The sequence below is a fragment of the Budorcas taxicolor genome, chromosome 24 (assembly GCF_023091745.1).
Source record: "Budorcas taxicolor isolate Tak-1 chromosome 24, Takin1.1, whole genome shotgun sequence".
NCBI lineage: Eukaryota > Metazoa > Chordata > Mammalia > Artiodactyla > Bovidae > Budorcas > Budorcas taxicolor.
In genome coordinates, this window is record NC_068933.1 from 7,054,057 (window position 1) to 7,072,946 (window position 18,890).

At 38.3% G+C, this 18,890-nt stretch overlaps 1 protein-coding gene across 1 annotated transcript in view; it reads left to right on the forward strand.

Moving 5' to 3' along the window:
* Window positions 1-3,752: 3,752 nt before the first annotated feature.
* Window positions 3,753-18,890, forward strand: part of WDR17 (WD repeat domain 17) — a 49,804-nt gene continuing 34,666 nt past the window's right edge. Inside the window, exons 1-6 of the mRNA XM_052661371.1 lie at window positions 3,753-3,818; window positions 10,210-10,338; window positions 11,562-11,745; window positions 13,036-13,266; window positions 15,866-16,117; window positions 17,985-18,107. Coding sequence (XP_052517331.1) covers window positions 3,753-3,818; window positions 10,210-10,338; window positions 11,562-11,745; window positions 13,036-13,266; window positions 15,866-16,117; window positions 17,985-18,107 — 985 coding nt within the window. The remainder of the gene's footprint in view (window positions 3,819-10,209; window positions 10,339-11,561; window positions 11,746-13,035; window positions 13,267-15,865; window positions 16,118-17,984; window positions 18,108-18,890) is intronic.

Below are 18,890 nucleotides of genomic sequence, written 5' to 3' on the forward strand. Positions count from 1 at the left end.
GTTGGTCATAACTTTCCTTCCAAGGAGTAGGTGTCTTTTAATTTCATAGCTGCAATCACCTTCTGCAGTGATTTTGGAGCCCCCAAAAATAAAGTCAGCCACTATTTCCACTGTTTCCCCATCTATTTGCCAAGAAATGATGGGACTGGATGCCATGATCTTAGTTTTCTGAATGTTGAGCTTTAAGCCAACCTTTTCACTCTCTTTCACTTTCATCAAGAGGCTCTTTAGTTCCTCTTCACTTTCTGCCATAAGGGTGGTGTCATCTGCATATCTGAGGTTATTGATATTTCTCTTGGCAGTCTTGATTCCAGCTTGTGCTTCCTCCAGCCCAGCATTTCTCATGATGTACTCTGCAAATGAGTTAAATAAGCAGGGTGACAATATACAGCCTTGACGTACTCCTTTTCCTATTTGGAACCAGTCTGTTGTTCCATGTCCAGTTCTAACTGTTGCTTCCTGACCTGCATATAGGTTTCTCAAGAGGCAGGTCAGGTGGTCTGGTATTCCCATCTCTTTCAGAATCTTCCACAGTTTATTGTGATCCACACAGTCAAAGGCTTTGGCATAGTCGATAAAGCAGAAATTGATGTTTTTCTGGAACTTTCTTGCTTTTTCCATGATCCATCGGATGTTGGCAATTTGATCTCTGGTTCCTCTGCCTTTTCTAAAACTAGTTTGAACATCTGGAATTTTGTGGTTCATGTATTGTTGGAGCCTGGCTTCGAGAATTTTGAGCATTACTTTACTAGCATGTGAGATGAGTGCAATTGTGTGGTAGTTTGAGCATTCTTTGGCATTACCTTTCTTTGGGATTGGAATGAAAACTGACATTTTCCAGTACAGCCTTGACATACTCCTTTCCCTGTTTGGAGGAAACTCTACTGCTGAGTTTTCCAAATGTGCTGGCATATTGAGTGCAGCACTTTCACAGCATCATCTTTTAGGATTTGAAATAGCTCAACTGGAATTCCATCACCTCCACTAGCTTTGTTCATAGGGATGCTTCCTAAGGACCCCTTGACTTCACATTCAAGGATGTCTGGGCTCTAGGTGAGTGTGAGTGATCACACCATCGTGATTATCTGGGTTGTGAAGATCTTTTTTGTACAGTTCTTCTGTGTATTCCTGCCACCTCTTCTTAATATCTTCTGCTTCTGTTAGGTCCCTACCATTTCTGTCCTTTATTGAGCCCATCTTTGCATGAAATGTTCCCTTGGTATCTCTAATTTTCTTGAAGAGATCTCTCGTCTTTTCCATTCTGTTGTTTTCCTCTATTTCTTTGCATTGATCACTGAGGAAGGCTTTCTTATCTCTCCTTGCTGTTCTTTGGAACTCTGCATTCAAATGGGTATATCTTTCCTTTTCTCCTTTGCTTTTCGCTTCTCTTCGTTTCACTGCTTCTTAGGGTGTAGCTATTTAATATCTTGGAAGGTCTGGTCAACGCATGAAATGCTGGGATGGGAGCTGTGTGTCTCTACAGATCTCTGTAAGCATTTCGGAGCTGGCTGGGAGAGACTGCTCAGAGAATACTGCCGTGGAATAGTGGGAATTAAGGGCTCAGAGGGTCTGTTATGGGCATGGCATTAACAGGCATCCACTGTGAACCAGTCGTGGCCAAGTCATCAGACTCTGTTGATTTTCCTGTGGACCCAAATACACACCCTTAATCTAGCCCGTCTCATTCCCCTGCCCGTTGTTTAGTAGACTCTGGCCTTCACATATTTCCTGTTTTGAGATAATTCCTGTGACAGCCTTCCTCACCTGCTTGTCCCTGATAATTGCTTCTAAAACTACTTGTGAGTTAAAGAAATATTAGTGCATGTCTCTGAGAGAGACTTAACACATTATGGAATATAATGACTGGGGCGCATAATGGGGCAGAAAACTCCAGGGGGAAATAAAAAGATAAATGAAAATGTCTGAGTGATGGTAGAAAATATAGCCCAGTTATACAGTACCTGCCTACTTGTGGAAAAATTCATTTCAGTTTATTTTCCCCTCTCAGTTTTGTTAGTACTAGAAAGCACTGCTGTGGATTTTTAGTGTGTAATTTCTCTTTATTTAGATTATATACCTGACGGCAGAAATGTGCACTTTACTGTTGAGCAGCCGCAAATTTGCACATCAGCATAATGAGCATAAAAGAAACAGCGTGAGCATCCTAGGTATTCCCCCTCGTGGCTCCTGTCTGTCTTGACTTCCTTTTCCCTGAAGAAAACTCTCTTGCAACTTCTAACAGTGTAGATTCGCTTTGCTTGTTTTTAAAGTTTTATAAACAGAATCCTGTGATGTTTATGTGTGACTTTCAGTCCAGTTACATTATGTGGTTCATTCATTTCATTGTGTATCGTTCATTTTAATTACTGTGTAGCACCGCTGTGTGTGAGTATCCTGTGATTTTTAATCTCCATGACTGGGGGGAATCTGGTTTTTGAGAGAGGTCTGTGTGTCTTCCCGATCCCTCCTCTGAGGCAGCCAGACTCCGCTTGGCACCTGCGGTGGGTGCTGAGTGAGAGAAGGCTTTCGCTGCCCTCCGGTGAGGGGTCTGGGTTTGACTTGGTTGCAACGGGAGCCTGTGGCAGCTTCCTGCTCCCCGCCTCCGCCGGGGCAGGGCTGGCAGCTTTTGCTTCTTCCTTCTGCCTGTCCGGGGTTTGGGGAGGGGGCGTCTGGCCCTCCCCAGAGGCACGTGAAGCTTGCGTTTACTCCCTCCTCCTCGTCGCTGGGAGTAAGGGTGCGTGTCTCCTCTCTGAAGGGTTCCTAGCTGAAGCGTTGCGCTTCATTTGAGAGGAGGCTCCAGAGACCTAGGCCGAGTTCCACGCCTGTCAGCTCCCACGTGCCCTGCCCGCTCGGGGACGGTGTCTGACTTGCCCCCTTCTTTCTCCTGGCACCCCACTGAGGCCTGAGACGATCTTCCAGGCAAGGGCAGCTCAGCTGGAACGTCAGGGACCTCCGGTGGTTCTAAATTGATTTTCTAGTTGGTTCAGCCTTGAAGACTTGAGCATCACAATGTTACGCGGTTCCTTCCTGCCTGCTTTGGGCTTCTCGTCTCTTGCCCACCCCTTGTCACAAGGGAAGCCGTTGCCTGTCTAGTTTCTCCAGTGGCTGGGCTCCTCACTCTCTGGAATTCCCTTGTTGGCTTTGCACTCTGTTAGGTGATGTGCTTAACTTTTTGATGCACTTAGGTAATTGGCAGTCAGCTAACTGGCTTTCCTCTCAACAGTGCCGGCAGGTGGAAATGTAGGATCAGCCTTGTCATTGTACCCCTTTCAACCTGAGGGCTTTAATCTAGTTTTATATCCAACTCCTGATGTTAAGAATGGAATACATTTTCTGTTTCTTGTTGTTTTGTGTTTTCTTCTGGATTCCTTACTTTTTAACTTGATTACTTTTAGAAATAGTTTACCTATTTCTTGCAAAAGTTAAATTCAAGATGTTTTTTAGACTGAAAACTGAAACCTAACAAAATATTTGACATAGCATTTGCTACTACTATATGACATAATTGTTATTTTATTTGACTATAGGTTTGCACGTTCTGGTTTAGCTTTATTTTTACAGATACTGTTATTTCTAAATTATTAAAGCTGTTGCAGATGAAATGTGTTTGTACTTCTAGCTTCTTATGTTGAGCAACGTTTCATGAGACAGAGTTTGGTAAACCTGTTTGGTTGAAACGCATTGTTATTACTTTAGGTGCTGACTGTTTTGATGCTGATTTCCAATTGCCTTGATTAAAGTAGAAACATTCTATGGCTTGGATGACTTACATTTCACATTGGTTTGAGCAAGATGATTGGTATGAAGGACTACAAAGAGTAAGATACATTTATGTTGTATTTATAATTTTTTCTGTGTTTTTTTTTTTTTGCTTCTCATGCAGCTGTATTTCTATGTCATTTATATTGTGGACATTTTTGCAGTGCAGTATTCTGAGGATAAATAAGATACTTATTTGATAGATTGAACAGCAGAGGTAAGATAATATATAAGGATAGTCATCATTATATATTGAAGAAAGGGGTTTTCTTCTATCCTGTTTTCAAATGAATTCTTAATGTTTTCAGATTGTCTTTAGGCTTTAAAGATAAAATAGAATTCTTTCTAATGAGATTAATGGATGAAAATAGAAATAATTTCAAGAAAGTCTGTTTACTTAAGGAAAAACATTTCATGCTAGAAATGTGCTAATACCATGGAATTATAATAGTATTGTAAAAGAAAATGAAAAAAAAGTTCTGAAGAAGAGTGCCATGTTCCATTTGATAAATTTTTAGGCAATTAATTATGTTTCAGAGGGATTTGCATTGTTACTATGGCAACTTTTGCATAGCATAGCTATTCTGATGTATTATTGCAATGGCAGAAAACTGCCATTTTATTAGACACCTTATCAACCTGGATTTAGTTTAGAATAGCATAGGATTTCTCTTTGATTATGTTCACCTTTTAAATGAAAGATTCTTTGATTGTTTAAATGAAGGCAATTTGTGGATTTTACTTTTCATTCATGAGTGGAACAAAAGAGAGAGAATATCCTCATGTAGTTTTTCCAGCTTTTCCCCACCGTGGTTTGTGAGCAGTGTTAGCGCTCAGTCATGTCCGACTCTGTTGCGACCTTATGGACTGTAGCTCGCCAGGCTCCTCTGTGCGTGGAGTTCTGCAGGCAGGAATACTGGAGTGGGTTGCCATTTACTTCTCCAGTGGTTTGAGGGCATATATTACTAAAGATAGGCAGTACTGAACGTTCCTTTCTCCTTACTTCTTCAGGGTGCTCTCCTAATCACATCAATGAAAGATATTTTCTCAGTATTTTATGTCTTTTGGTTTATCTTTTTAGTTGTAAATCCTCAGCAGTTTAAGCCTCTTGGGTTTTTTGTTGCAGATTTCTTTTTCAGCTGTGAAACAAGCTGGTAAACATCTCTGGAGCCAATGAATAACTCTGGAGAATAATCCTCATGTTGTGGATTCTAAAGCATTCTTCATAAGGGAGGCTGAGAGTCAGTGGGTAGCTTACTATCCGGAATTCCAGCCTTACCCGTAAATGATAGAAATGTTTCAGTGTATGAGTTTAATAGTATTTGAAGTTGCACTGGACACACACACATACCTGCCCACCAAGACACACACACACACAGAGACATGTACACAGACTGTAACTCTAGCATCCTTTTTTTGTACTGTGTATTTTAAATGTAATAACAGTGCATTTTGGATGTTCAGACAGAAGACTCTTTTTCAAGTGTAGACTGTATATTCCTCTGTGGACAAGAAAAGGGATGATAGTCTAATTGTGGGGGTTGGGGGGAGTGGCTGATTTAAAAAAAATTTTTTTTTTTTTTACTAAAATTATGTGTTCCTTTATAGTGATTTTTAAGGCAGCTCATGGAGATTTTGTGACGATTCAAAATCTTTCTCTCCACCATAACTCCAGTCTGCCCTTTAACACACTGTTGGCCTTTATTAGTGAATTTATTATTCTGAGACATATTAAAAGAATTACCTGTTCTCATACATAGATGTAGTTCAACCCTAAAATTGCCATATCCTTTTCATGAGTTTGAGCTTTTCTTGGGTCAAGTTTTAATCTGTTCTTATACAGACTTAGATGGCAATGAAACATCTTATTATAAATAATGAAAATTGAAACATGATTATTTAATTTCTTGTAAAATTCCACCATATAATTTTTCAGATGATATGTATGTGCTTATATAACCTATATAATCAGCATTCAGCATGCCATATTTTTCCATAGTTGTTTTTTTACTGTTTACTGGAAAAGATAAGTTGGTTTTTAAGAAAAAAATTATAATTTAGAAATGAGTGTTTGAAAAATCACATACAAATATGAGTTTTATCTTAAGATCACTAAATTGGCCTTTATACTTTGATATAAAATATCAGATATTTATATATTTGACATAAAATATAGCTTTTTGATAGGAAATATTTGATATACATATATATTTGGTATAAATATATTTGATATCAAATATAGAAATATATGACTATATGTCAAAATATGTATGAAAAAATATATATTTGATGTAAATATATATTCAATGTCAAATGTATGTATTTGGTATAAATATATTTCATATAAGATAGCAAATATACTTGATTTGCTATATAAATTTGATATAACTAATATTTATAGCATATGCATATACTTCTACAAACACGGCACATGTATATGAACTGGATTTTAACTTAGTTTTATAACTGTTTTTGGCAGTGTTGTAACTCTAGCCAGATTTAAATTTCATGGTTATGTTATATTGTCATCTTGCTTGTGCAGAGATGAGCTTCATTGTTACACAAATCTAATTCTACTTGTTTTTTCTGCGTTTGATACACTTACCCTTCACTGTAATTACAGTGTATGTGTCATGTGTTTCATACAAGATTGAAACAGAAAATAGAATTTAGGTTGAAAACATAAACATATATTTCTGCAGGTCTGCAGTTGGCAGACTGCTGACACTCAGTTGCTTGTGAGGTGACCACGCTCAGGCTTTCTTCCTGAAGCCTCTGTAACTTGCATTATTCGGCGAACTGCACGGCTTAGTACTTCATCTTTACAGTGTGTGTTTTGTTTCTGGGCCAAAAAGACAGTGTCTTCTGAAGCAGCACATGTTTAGGATGGACATGGAAATACTTCCCAAGTACAGATAGAAAGAGTACATAATATTTATGACAAATATAAAATTACCTGTCACATACATTTGAAATATAATGGATTACCTATATGTGTGGCATGTTTTGTAGGATTTATATTTAAAATATAAATGTGTATTTTGACATGGGCCTTCAGTTGAATGTTTTCTATTTCCAGTGATGCAGAATAACTAACTGTGTAACCTTTCATGCTGACCATAATATCGAAAGCTTCTGGACACTTTGTCTCTTCAGCAATTGTAGATATCACTTAATAAAAGTGAGATATATGTGTGTATATATATAAAATGATACTTTTGAAAAATAACAAAAAACTTTTGAATACTAGCAGTTTAAATACATAATTTAGATTTGTAGATGTGATAGTATTCATATCATTAATGATGCATAATTTTTAATATCTCATTCAAAAACCCTAATTTTTTAAAGAAGCTGCCATTTTGTTTTTTCCTGTTTATTATTTTAATGGCTGGTTTGGAAAAGTTCGTCAACTCTGAATTCTAAAGGATTTAAGTTGTTGGCCTATAATAAGACTTGTAAAAGCTGCCCAGGGACATACCATAGCAGACCAAATTGTATGAAAATATTAAAATGTTTACATTACCTGAATCAGGAACTAAAAAGAAGTAAATCAAGATACATGATACAGTGAAAATATATTAGCATGGATTTAGAAGTGATTTTTTTTTTTTAATAAAGAGTTAGTGGAAGGACTTAATTGTTTGTTGTTTGGCATGTGAGGAGCTCAGAAGTCCTCACTGTGGCCTAAAACAAAACAAAACAACGAAAACTGAAAAATCAACAACTCCTTCTTAGATTCCTAAGAGATTTGAAGTCACCAGGCCAACTGCTGCCCCCAAATTGGAGAGACAGGCATATGGGGAGAATCGCAGTGCGCCAGAGCAGAAACCCACCTGCAGAAACCTCCGTGGGAACCAGAGTCGGAGTGGAGAACCTCAGCGGTAATTGGTGACTTGCTGGAGGCTCGTGTATCAAGTCCCAGAGTTAAAAACTCCCCGGGGGACCCAGTAATAAGGAGGCCTCCAGGCTTTTCTGAGTTTTGCCTCTAGGACCTTTACCAGGTTTTCACAGTAAATATCAGAGAAAGAACCCTGCATGCTTCTGGCAAGGGGAGAGGAAAAGGAATCGTTTTGAAATACGTCAGAGCATCCTCCTTCTTAACAAGGCTGCTCTGTTTTACCAGAGCCTGATCTGCAGAGATTATATCTGCACCCAACCTGTCTGGGAGAAGGGAAAGAGCCCCTGGTAACCATCCTGTCCCACCTTGGGGAGGAAAATCTCCAAGAGTACTGGTCAAATTCCCATTCCACGGGCATGGGCTTATTGGAAGACAGAGAGCTAGTTACAATGATGGCACTACAGAGTCATCTTAACATCACAACACTAAAGACCTGCTACTGGCCACAGTTCTTTTAAACAGTGACATCATGTTCCCCTGCCAACAAAAAATTACACGGCACACTAAAAAGCCAAAAAAAAAAGCAGAGTTGAAAGAGATTAAATAAGGGTCCGCACCAAAGTCAGATACGGCAGGGATATTCATCTATGTCCAGCTATTATAGTTGGAGATGTTAATACTGCTCTGTCAGAATAGAACAGACCTAGCAGACACAAAGTTAGTAGAGACGTAGGTGAACTCAGCAACACCTTCAAGCAACTGGATGTGATTTGATGTCTATCAGCTACTTCATCTATCAACAGCAAATTACACATTCTTGTCCAACTTACGTGGGAGATTGACAGAATAGACCCTATTCTGGACCAAAATCACACCTTAACAAATTTAAAAGTATAGAAATAATAGTGTCTGCTCTGAGACAATGGAACTAAACTAGATATCAGTAACAGAGAGCTGGCAAATCCCCAAGTGCGTAGAGATTAGACGACACTTTTCTAAATAACGTAAGGGTCAAAGAAGAACTCGCGAGAGAAATTAAAATTCATTTTGAACTAAGTGAAACTGAAAATACAACAGAATTTATGGGAGGCAGGAAAGGAGTGCTTGGAGGGAAATTTATTGCATTGAATGTATTAATTAGAAAAAAAAGGAAGCTCCAAAATCAATCATCTAAGCTTCTGCCTTAGAAGACTAGAAAAGGAAGAGCAAATTGAATCCAAAGTAAGCAGAATATAAGAAATAATTAGAGCAGAAAATAAAAGGGTAAGAGACTTGAAAAGACACCTCACTGAAGGTGACAGATGACATGCAAGCTTATGGAAAGATGTCCAACATCACAGGTTATTAGGGAATTGGAGATTAAAGCAACAATAAAATGCGGCTACATGCCTGTTGGACTGGTCCAGCTAAACCACTGACAACAGCTTCTGCGAGAAGGTGAAGTAGCAGGAACACTCATTTTTGTTCGTTGGGAATGCAAAGTGGTGCAGACAGTCTCACGTTTCTTTTCCAAATATAAACTCAAAATTTGTTTACACACAAATCTTACATCCCAAGGATAAACTATAAAAGCCTATTTAATTCACATGTAGTTTAAATAATGTATATTTTCAGTGAAAAGTAATATTGCTATAACATTGTGAAAGGGAAAGTGTGGTTTTTTTAATTTATTTATCAAGAATGCTCGGTGTCATTAGGGGAGGAAGAAACCAGATATTTGTAGCAGTTTCTTATACTTGTAAGCACTCAAAAGCACAGTTTTTTTTAATCATGCTAATTTTCACTGCAGATTATTTTCTTCACTAGTTCCACTCAGATAAGGGAATTTAATGGGGCGAAGAAAGAAAAATTGGAGTGGAAAAAAGGGATCTTTTCAGGAAGTGGAATTATGAAATAGAAGAGATATAAAGAAGAAAGTAGTTTTTTAAATAAATGAGAGTTAACATAACTGAGTCTGGGCTTGCTTACTCTAAAATCCTCTGCCCTGCCATATGAACGATGTCTATTCTGTGATTTCCAGTTTCTTTGTCCCCTCTTCACAGTGAAGGCTGCTGGTCACCCAGCTTGTGTTCCTGCGTTATGTACCTCAGATAGTGTTTGTAAGGATGCTAGAGGAGCTGTGAGACGTAAGTTCTGAGACAGAGGTCACAATACTCCCAATACTGTGTTGCCTCACAGTGTTTTACATGTGAACTTGCTGCCTTGAATGAACTGCCAGTATTTGAAACTTGGTACATTTACATGAAATTCTGGATATTTCTGTCTCTTTGGGAAGTCATTGGTACTAGACCCTTTGGATAGGAATGTGCATTCTACGTTTCACTCTGTCCCCTGTCACTGCTGGTGGGATTCCCAGCCCAGATCAAATGTCAGTCGTCATTTATTTTATAGTCTTGCTTCTCTAGTAGAAATGACCTGCCTTGATGTCTGTTGCTGTTTGGAGATTTCAGCTCCCATTCTTTGAAAGCATACGCTGAGATGAATAGTGCTAGCAGAAAATTTTTTCAGGGCATAGAGATAAGGATTTAGGAACACAGATGTAAAACTACGAAGAGGCGATTTATTGAATAATGGAGATGACCAGCATTCCTCTGAATTTGTTTTTCAAGGTGAACATGTCCCAGGTAAGGCAGGTGGGACTGCTGGCTGCTGGGTGTCAGCCGTGGAACAGAGATGTGTGCGCTGCCAGTGGAGACAGGTTTGCGTACTGCGCCACCCTGGCCATCTATGTTTATCAGGTAAAAGAATGCTGGCTCTTGTCAATTTTTCATTTTTTAGGGTAAGATTAATATTTAATTAAGTTTGAAAAGGTAGTGAAATGCTATTAAGTCTGCAGTTTAGTTAATAAAAATATTTAATTAACACTCGATTTGAAATTCCTGAGTTCAGTTTTCTGCATTGCGCTTACGACCCCATGTGGGTAATTTGTAAAGTCAGGGAGGGTCACTGACATGCAAAGTGACTTCTTCACGCACTTGTATTTATAGACTCTTCCGCTGAGTGGCTTTAACAGCAGTTTTTTCTATTAGATACTTTACGTCTGCATTATCTACTGTTGGTAACCTAAATCACTAACTAAAACTTACAAACCTGTTCATCCCTACATGTACAGAGAATGCGTTTATACCTTTAAACAGGCTCCTGGCATTGGGCATAGGAGACTATGCTAGCTGTTTAGCTTTTACTGCAAGTATATGGTTAAGGAAAGACTGGTGGCATTAATAGATAATATAATAATGATTTGAAAAAGTATCATATAACACTGAAAGGTTCATTATGTGTTCAAGGGAAAAACCAGGTTCAACAAAATGCCAAATACAGCATATAACAGTATGTCATAAACATGTTAAAAATGAGAGATGAATCGATCTACTAACTAATGGCACAGTTACAGAGGGAATAGGAAAATTAGGCTGTTCATTTTGTCCACTTGTGCATAAAGACAGCGTAATGCCCTTTCCAAGAAGCAGTAACGTAAAACAGGTCCAAATGATACCACTGCTCTGCAAACCTTGCCTATCTTAATAATGCAGCAATGAGCAGTTGGCTTACTTAACGTACATTTTTTGATTAAAATGCAATTTAAAAACTGCAGAAAAATTATTTCAAGACCAAAGTATTTTTCCTTCATAAGTAGATAGGGCTACAGAAAATATAATAAATCTCTTAATTATGCATCTTTAAATGTACATTTATTTTTACTCCTTTTAAAATTGACATGTTTAAAAAAAATAAAATAAAATTGATTAATGTCAGTCCTCTCTTATTTTTAAAAAAATTATCTTGTTCCGTTGAATGCATTTGAATTCACTTGAAAGTAGAGCGAGCTTGAATTGTGTTCATACCTTGTCATTAGGTGTCCTCACCTTCGTGTGTGCAGCTTTTGAAAAAATGTGATTTTCAATGGAAAGTGCGTTACCTAAAAAGAAGCACTGATATGTTTTATTTATATTTTTTTTAGTTGGATCACCATTATAATGAATTCAAACTCCACGCAATTATGTCTGAACATAAGAAAACAATCACAGCGCTCTCTTGGTGTCCACATAACCCTGACCTTTTTGCAAGCGGCAGTGCCGATAATTTAGTGATCATTTGGAATGTCGCAGAGCAGAAAGTCATTGCTAAACTTGACAATGCAAAAGGTATATCTCTTAACTGGGATTTACTTGTTGAATGAAGTATTTTTATTTCAATAAGCAAAATGTTATACTTCAATAAGCTCAGGTTTTAAAGTAGAGTTTTGCAAGCTTGCTAATAAGAGTCTATGTAAGAAACACATTTCATGTCATGACCCATGGTTGTGTGTGTGCATGTGTACAAACCAAAACACAATTTCATGGAATAATCAGACTTAGTACACTGGTTAGTTAAAAACATAATCCGTACCAGATAATTTATGTTTACATATAACATTAAAAATTCAAAAATAAATATAAAAATAATTAGAGACAATTTTCTCAGTGAGACAATTATGAGAGATTAATAATTAACCTTTGTATTTTGTCTTTTAATTTTAAAAGGGGTTATATATACATCATTGTATTTTCTTGCCCTAACATTTATGTAAAACAGGTGGTCCGCTCATTTTAGTCAGATCCATTTTACAGATGAAGAACCAAGCTTAGGTAACATGACTTAAGGCAAAACTAAAATTTAAATCTAAACTCCTGATAAGGCGGTAGTTTGTAGCATTAACTTTGTTATTAAATGCGTATAGTAGCATTTAACTTTTCATACATTTAATCCTTATGCCTGCAATGCAAGAGACCTGGATTTGACCCCTGGGTTGGGACGATCCTCTGGAGGAGGAAATGGCCACCCACTCCAGTATTCTTGTTTGGAAAATCCCACAGACAGAGGAGCCTGGTGGGCTACGGTCAGTGGGGTCGCAAAGAGTCGGACGCAACTGAGAGAATAACACTTAACCCCAATTTATATTTAATATGCTTTAAAGCAGGAATTGTATCCCATACTAACGTAGAACATCTAAAGTAGGTCTTATGTGCAAAAGAAACTCATTGTAAGTTTTCATTGCTTACAGTATGAATTCATTGCTTTAATATTGGGTTGGCCAAAAGGTTTACTCCAGTTCGAAGAATCCAAATGAACTTTTGGGGCAACTCAATATATAGTTTCCTGAAAGAAAGAAAGAACTCTGTAAGTTTCTTTGAGTATGTGAAGCATATAATCATATGAAGTAGTTTTAAACCAGAAACTAGGTATCCTTTTTCATCATAGACGTACTCTCTGCATGTTCCCTGTAGTCTTTAGGGTTACTTTATAAATTAAGTTCCCAAATAAGAGGTAACTTTTTAATAATGAACATAACCTTGTATTTTGGTTGTCTTGGAAGCGTAGGAGGCAGATAATATTGAATGGCGTGGTCTTAAGCCACATCTCCCGGTTGTGTATCTGTATTTAATTTATTCCAGGGACGCCTGCCTCTCTCAGCTGGTGCTGGAATGCTGGTGATGCTCTGGCATTTGCTTCCCACAGAGGCCCGCTGTTCATCTGGACCATCTCAGGACCAGACAGTGGGGTGACTGTGCACAAAGACGCCCACAGCTTCCTGTCTGATATCTGCATGTTCAGATGGCATACACAGAAAAAGGGGAAAGTTGCCTTTGGTCATATTGATGGAAGTCTATCAATTTTTCAACCAGGTAAGAATGTTTTTTTAGTCAGATGTCTTAAATTTATTTTTCTTATTAACATACATAATTTCATATTTACATGGCATAGAAAGTTAGTGGTATTTTAATTTTTAAATAATAGTTGTGCTTGGGCTTCCCAGTGGCTCAGTGGTTAAGAATCCGTCTGCAAATGCAGGAAATGGAGATCTGGTCCCTGGGTCGGGAAGCTCCCCTAGAGAAGGAAATGGCGACCTGCTCCACTATTCTTGCCTGGGGAGTCATACGGACAGCGGTTGCCTGTTGGGCTGCGGTCCATGGAGTCGCAAAAAGCTGGACATGACTGAGCACACAGACACACACAGCACAATAGTTGTACAAATATTATCCAGTACTATGCCGATTCCAAATAACCATTAGAAGTAAATTTTATTTGTAAGACATTTTAGTACATTTCACCATCTCTTAGGGACACAATTCAACCTGTAACAACACAGTGCAGATTCCTTGACTTCATTATTCTGTAGGATCTTTAGCAAGTAATGTGCACAAAACATTAGTATAGTCCTGTGGTGTGTTTTCCTTACATGTGCAAGAGCTAATGGGTCATGAAGGAAGCACAACTTTCCTGCTCTGCCACTGCATTCTAAACTGTGAGTTTGAAACTCTGAGACCATTAGCATTGATACCAGCAGCGTTAGGTCTTGTCCTGAGGGGTGGTCCCCCTTCCCTTCTGAGCGACTTGTCACCACAGACGGTTGTTCTGTCCTCTGGGCTCTCAGAGCAGACTGTGATCTCAAGCTCTCTGCTGTCCTGTCTTTGTCTCTCTTGGAAGAAATAAGTATTCGTGGAGGACTGCCCACAATAGTGCAGTTCATCCATCGTTTGGAAGCAGTGGTTTTTAAACCCTGCTTAGTGTGTCTGTGGATTTCTTTGTGTGTGTTGGGCAGCGGTGGGGTGGGATATCTTGGCAGGTAGTCCAGCTGAGGCTTCAAGCCTTCTGTTCCCTTTCAGTCTGAAAAGCACCACTTTATTCTTTATTGGACTTCATGTAAAAATTCTCATATTAATAGGGGATTCTAGGGCCAAAAGAGGGAGAAGGCAGTGGTACCCCCACTCCAGTACTGTTGCCTGGAAAATCCCATGGATGGAGGAGCCTGGTGGGCTGCGGTCCATGGGGTTGCAAAGAGTCAGACATGACTGGGCGACTTCACTTTCACTTTTCACTTTTGTGCTTTGGAGAAGGAAATGGCAACCCACTCCAGTGTTCTTGCCTGGAGAATCCCAGGGACAGAGGAGCCTGGTGGGCTGCTATCTATGGGATCGCACAGAATCGGACACGACTGAAGCGACTTAGCAGCAGCAGCAGGGCCAAAAGAGGTGGAAAACTACTGTTTTAGCTGTTTCAGGTTATATCCTTAGACGAAAGCAGATCATTAGAAAATCTGGTTTCAAACTTCATAGTAGAAATGTTTTAATTAAATTGACTTTGGTATTCCAGGGTTATGCACTAATCAAATTCTCATTGTTTCCTTTTGGAAATGATGTTGATGGCGTAGTGCTTATGTAATGTCGCTTTTATAATCTGATATGTTGGAAGACAGCATGTAATGATGTCATTGCAGGAAGAACTATGGTATCTTTCAGTTGTCTTATTTTTTGAGTAAGTACTTCTTTTAAAGTTTATGATACTTAGGAATAATTGGTACTTCTGTTAAGGTTGTAATCTCTAAACTTAGCTGTTTCGCTGCCTTTCTGTTGCAAACGAGTGGAACATTTAATTGCAGTTTCCATGGGGTATGTCAGCAAAAGCCTTTCTTCCATTATCACCAGTGTGTATATAATTTGGAATAAATAAGAGGATTGTTTGCTGGTCCTTTTCTTCACTTAATTTCATTTGTTTCATCTCCCTATTTTTCTGGCTGCTTGTTTGTTCTGGTAGCCAGGAGTGAATTACAGTGTGGCAAATGATAGTATGGATGAGGACAGATGACTGTAAATATTGGGATGCTGTTTATCATACACCCACTTCAAGGCAATTAACTCGTTTACTCTTAAAAAAAAAAAAACACCTCTGGTGTCATCTTGTTCTCTACCATAAAATAAAAAAGTGAGCACACAGAGATTCAGTATCTAGGGACTAGGATTTGGACCCAGTTAGCCCTCCAAAGCCTGTGCTTTTAATCAGAACACAATATTCTTCCTGTTGGTGAGCACCTCCCTACCCCTATGCTACTGTAACTCAGTGAAATTGTAATTGTTGACAAGATCATGTGGGTTATTTTTCCACTTTTTTTCCCCTAACAACTTCTCAGAAGCAAATAGAGAGACCTCCAGGATACTGGGGGTTGCCTAAGCAAAGCAGTTCTGTCCAGCTGCATCCTTAGTTGTTCGCCAAGTTGTGTCTGACTTTTTGTGACCCCCGTGGACTGCAGCTTCCCTGTCATCCTTCGGACAAACTCTAAATTCCCCTGCATTCGCATGTCAGTTATGACTTCCATATAGAAATGCCAGACTTGTATTCCCAGGACTCTTGGAATCAGTGGTCTGCAAAGAGGAAGTTCAAATGATCTCAGTTGTTAGTCTTATTATGGAAATTTTGTTGAAAATCATGTTCCTTACATTTGAATAGGTAATAAAAGTCAGAAGCATGTGCTGAGACCCGACTCTCTTGAAGGGACAGACGAAGAGGATCCCGTGTCGGCCCTGGAGTGGGACCCGCTCTCTACTGACTATCTGCTCGTGGCTAATTTGCATCATGGGATTCGCCTAGTGGATTCCGAGTCACTTTGTTGCATAACGACGTTCAGTTTTCCCAGTGCAGCAGCTTCTGTGCAGTGTCTGGCCTGGGTTCCCAGTGCTCCTGGGATGTTTATAACTGGAGGTAACTTTACCTTGTTCCCCAGAGTTTCAAATATGTGCATATTATTTAATTGAGTCAGGGAAATTGCACTCTTTTATCAACTGATTTTGTGTAAGACATTAATATCTCAAATATTATCATTTATTACAGTAAATACCAAGTTTACTCTTATTTCTATTGTGTATCATTAACATAATGACAAATAAAAATGAAAAGAAGGCCCAGTTTTCCAGGTTTCTGGCAAAATCAGAATATGTCCTGCATGTACACATGTGTGTGCCTGTCTGGGTTTGTGTGTATACAAAAGGGAACAGCAGTTCAGTTTCAGCCATGGCTGGATGACAATAAAGGTACTGGCTAGAAAAACAAGTTATATGAATGAGAGGTCTCTTAGCCTCACTGGTAGTTTTGGGTCATGTTTTCCTAATCATAAGACAGTCAGCAAAGCTAAGAAGTGATGGAGGATGGGAAGATGAGGAATTTAAAATAGTCGTTAGGAATTAAATGACTCACCATTCACATAGGTTCAGAGAAACCGAGTACTTTCAGCTGCTGTATAAATACTTCCCATATTTGCTAAGTCTTAACATAAAAAGACAAAAGAGTCTTTATCCTTTCAACAGCTTTAAAGCAGCCTTTATTCTTTAAGCACTTAAACTACACATGGAAGTGGATTCTTATTTATATATGTTAACTGACTTAATTACATACGATATAATTAATGATAGACATGGGAATTTTGTTTTTATGTATTATTATTACTGTCCTTATTATTGAGATGAAGTTTATATATCGTAAAAATCACCAAGTTAAAGCGTCCAGTTTAGAGGTTTCTTTGTTCACAACGTTGTACAACTGTAACCACCATTTACCTCCAGAATCTTTCCTCATCCCCCTGATAGACGCTGTGCCCATCAACAGTCAGTCTCCATGACCCCCCAACACACTCCCTAGTCACACATGTATGTACATTAACCACTGATCTGCTTTCTGTCTCTGTGATTTGCATATTCTGAATTCACAGAAATTGAATATTCTGGATTCACAGAAATTGAATCATTCAGTGTGTGGCCTTTTATGTCTGGCTTCTCTGATTTAACGTTAAGTTTCCAGGATTCATCCATGATGTAGTGTGAACGAGTACTCATTCCTTTGTATAGACGGATAGTGTTCCATTGTATGGATATGACAAATTTTGTTCATCCGTTAATCAGTCGATAGACACTCAGCTTGTTTCCACTTTTGTGCTGTTATGAATAATGTTGCTGTGAACGTGTGTGTGCAGGCTTTATGTAGACGTGTCTAATTCAGTTGGGGGTGTATGCAGGAGAGCAATTGTTGGGTCATATGGTAACTACATTCAGTCAGTTGAGGAACTGCCAGTCTTGTTTCTGGAGTAACTTATTAAGGTGGGAATTTTGGAAGCAGGGGGTTTTCTAGTTCCTCTTCAGGCATATCAGCTAGTCCTTGTGTGGCTGCAGGTGAGCAAGGAAGCAGTTTACAAATGCTTCAAGAGAGGAAGGATTGTTCATGGCGGGGGTAGAAAGTTTTCTGTGACTGGCTTTCCTAGAGCACAATGTCACTGGGTGGTTTTTTGTGAGAAAATCATCATATCTGTCTTTTCTGGGGGAAGCTGCAAAAGCAAGCAGCCTCTTAGCTTAGAAGGGGATTTGAAACAAAAAAAAAATTGCAAAACCTGCCAAAAAATTTAAGGGATGAGTATCATTTCATCTGCTTCTTTGTATTATTATATAACATTGTGTGAAGAATGTCAGTAAGTGGTGTTAAAAATCTGGCAAGTTGAAATTTTGTTATTACTTTTATATCTCAGCATTTTATGTTTCAAATAAAATGTGCTAATAGAATGCTTTTCTTTTGATTTGACTAGATTCCCAAGTGGGTGTTTTACGCATTTGGAATGTTTCTAGAACAACACCTGTTGATAATTTTAAATTAAAGAAAACAGGATTTCATTGCTTACATGTACTGAATTCTCCTCCAAGGAAAAAATGTAAGTAAAAACGTTAAAATTTAATATTTAAAAATACCATATTTGCTGCTATCAAATAATATAATGATATAAACATAACAAATACTGGCTGCTACTGAAAGGCAAATTTTTAAAAACTACCCTTGATAATATGTGTGCTAAAGTTACCATCAAAGCCACATAATATCTAATATTGCTAAACTGAAGATATTTAGAGCAAAATTACATTTTTAAATGTTATTGAATGAGGATGTTAAAATAATATTAAATTGTCTACATGGGGGAAATGAAATGATGGTACTGGTGAAAATAAGAAATAGAGTGATAGGATTAAATAAAATTGCTCTGAATCAGATATGAAAGTGAAAGTGAAGTCACTCAGTCGTGTCCAACTCTTTGTGACTCTGTGGACTGTAGCCTACCAAGCTCCTCTGTCCATGGGATTCTCCAGGCAAGAGTACTAGAGTGAGTTGCCATTTCCTTCTCCAGGGGATCTTCCCGACCCAGGGATCGAACCTGGGTTTCTTGCATTGGAGGCAGACGCTTTAACCTCTGAGATCTAATAATTTATAGTGGTATCATTATTTTAAATTATATTTGCAAGAGCATATTCACATTCTAAGGGAAAGTTTTTTTTGAAAGAAGACAAAATATGTGATAACCTAGTGATACCTGTATCAGATCTGACCTGCAGAATTGTAAGATAATAGATTTGTACTGTTTAAGCTGCGAAAAAAAAAAAAAGAATATACAGAAAATAACTAAGCAAGGAGACTTTTATACAAAGTTGGGGAAATGAAACTG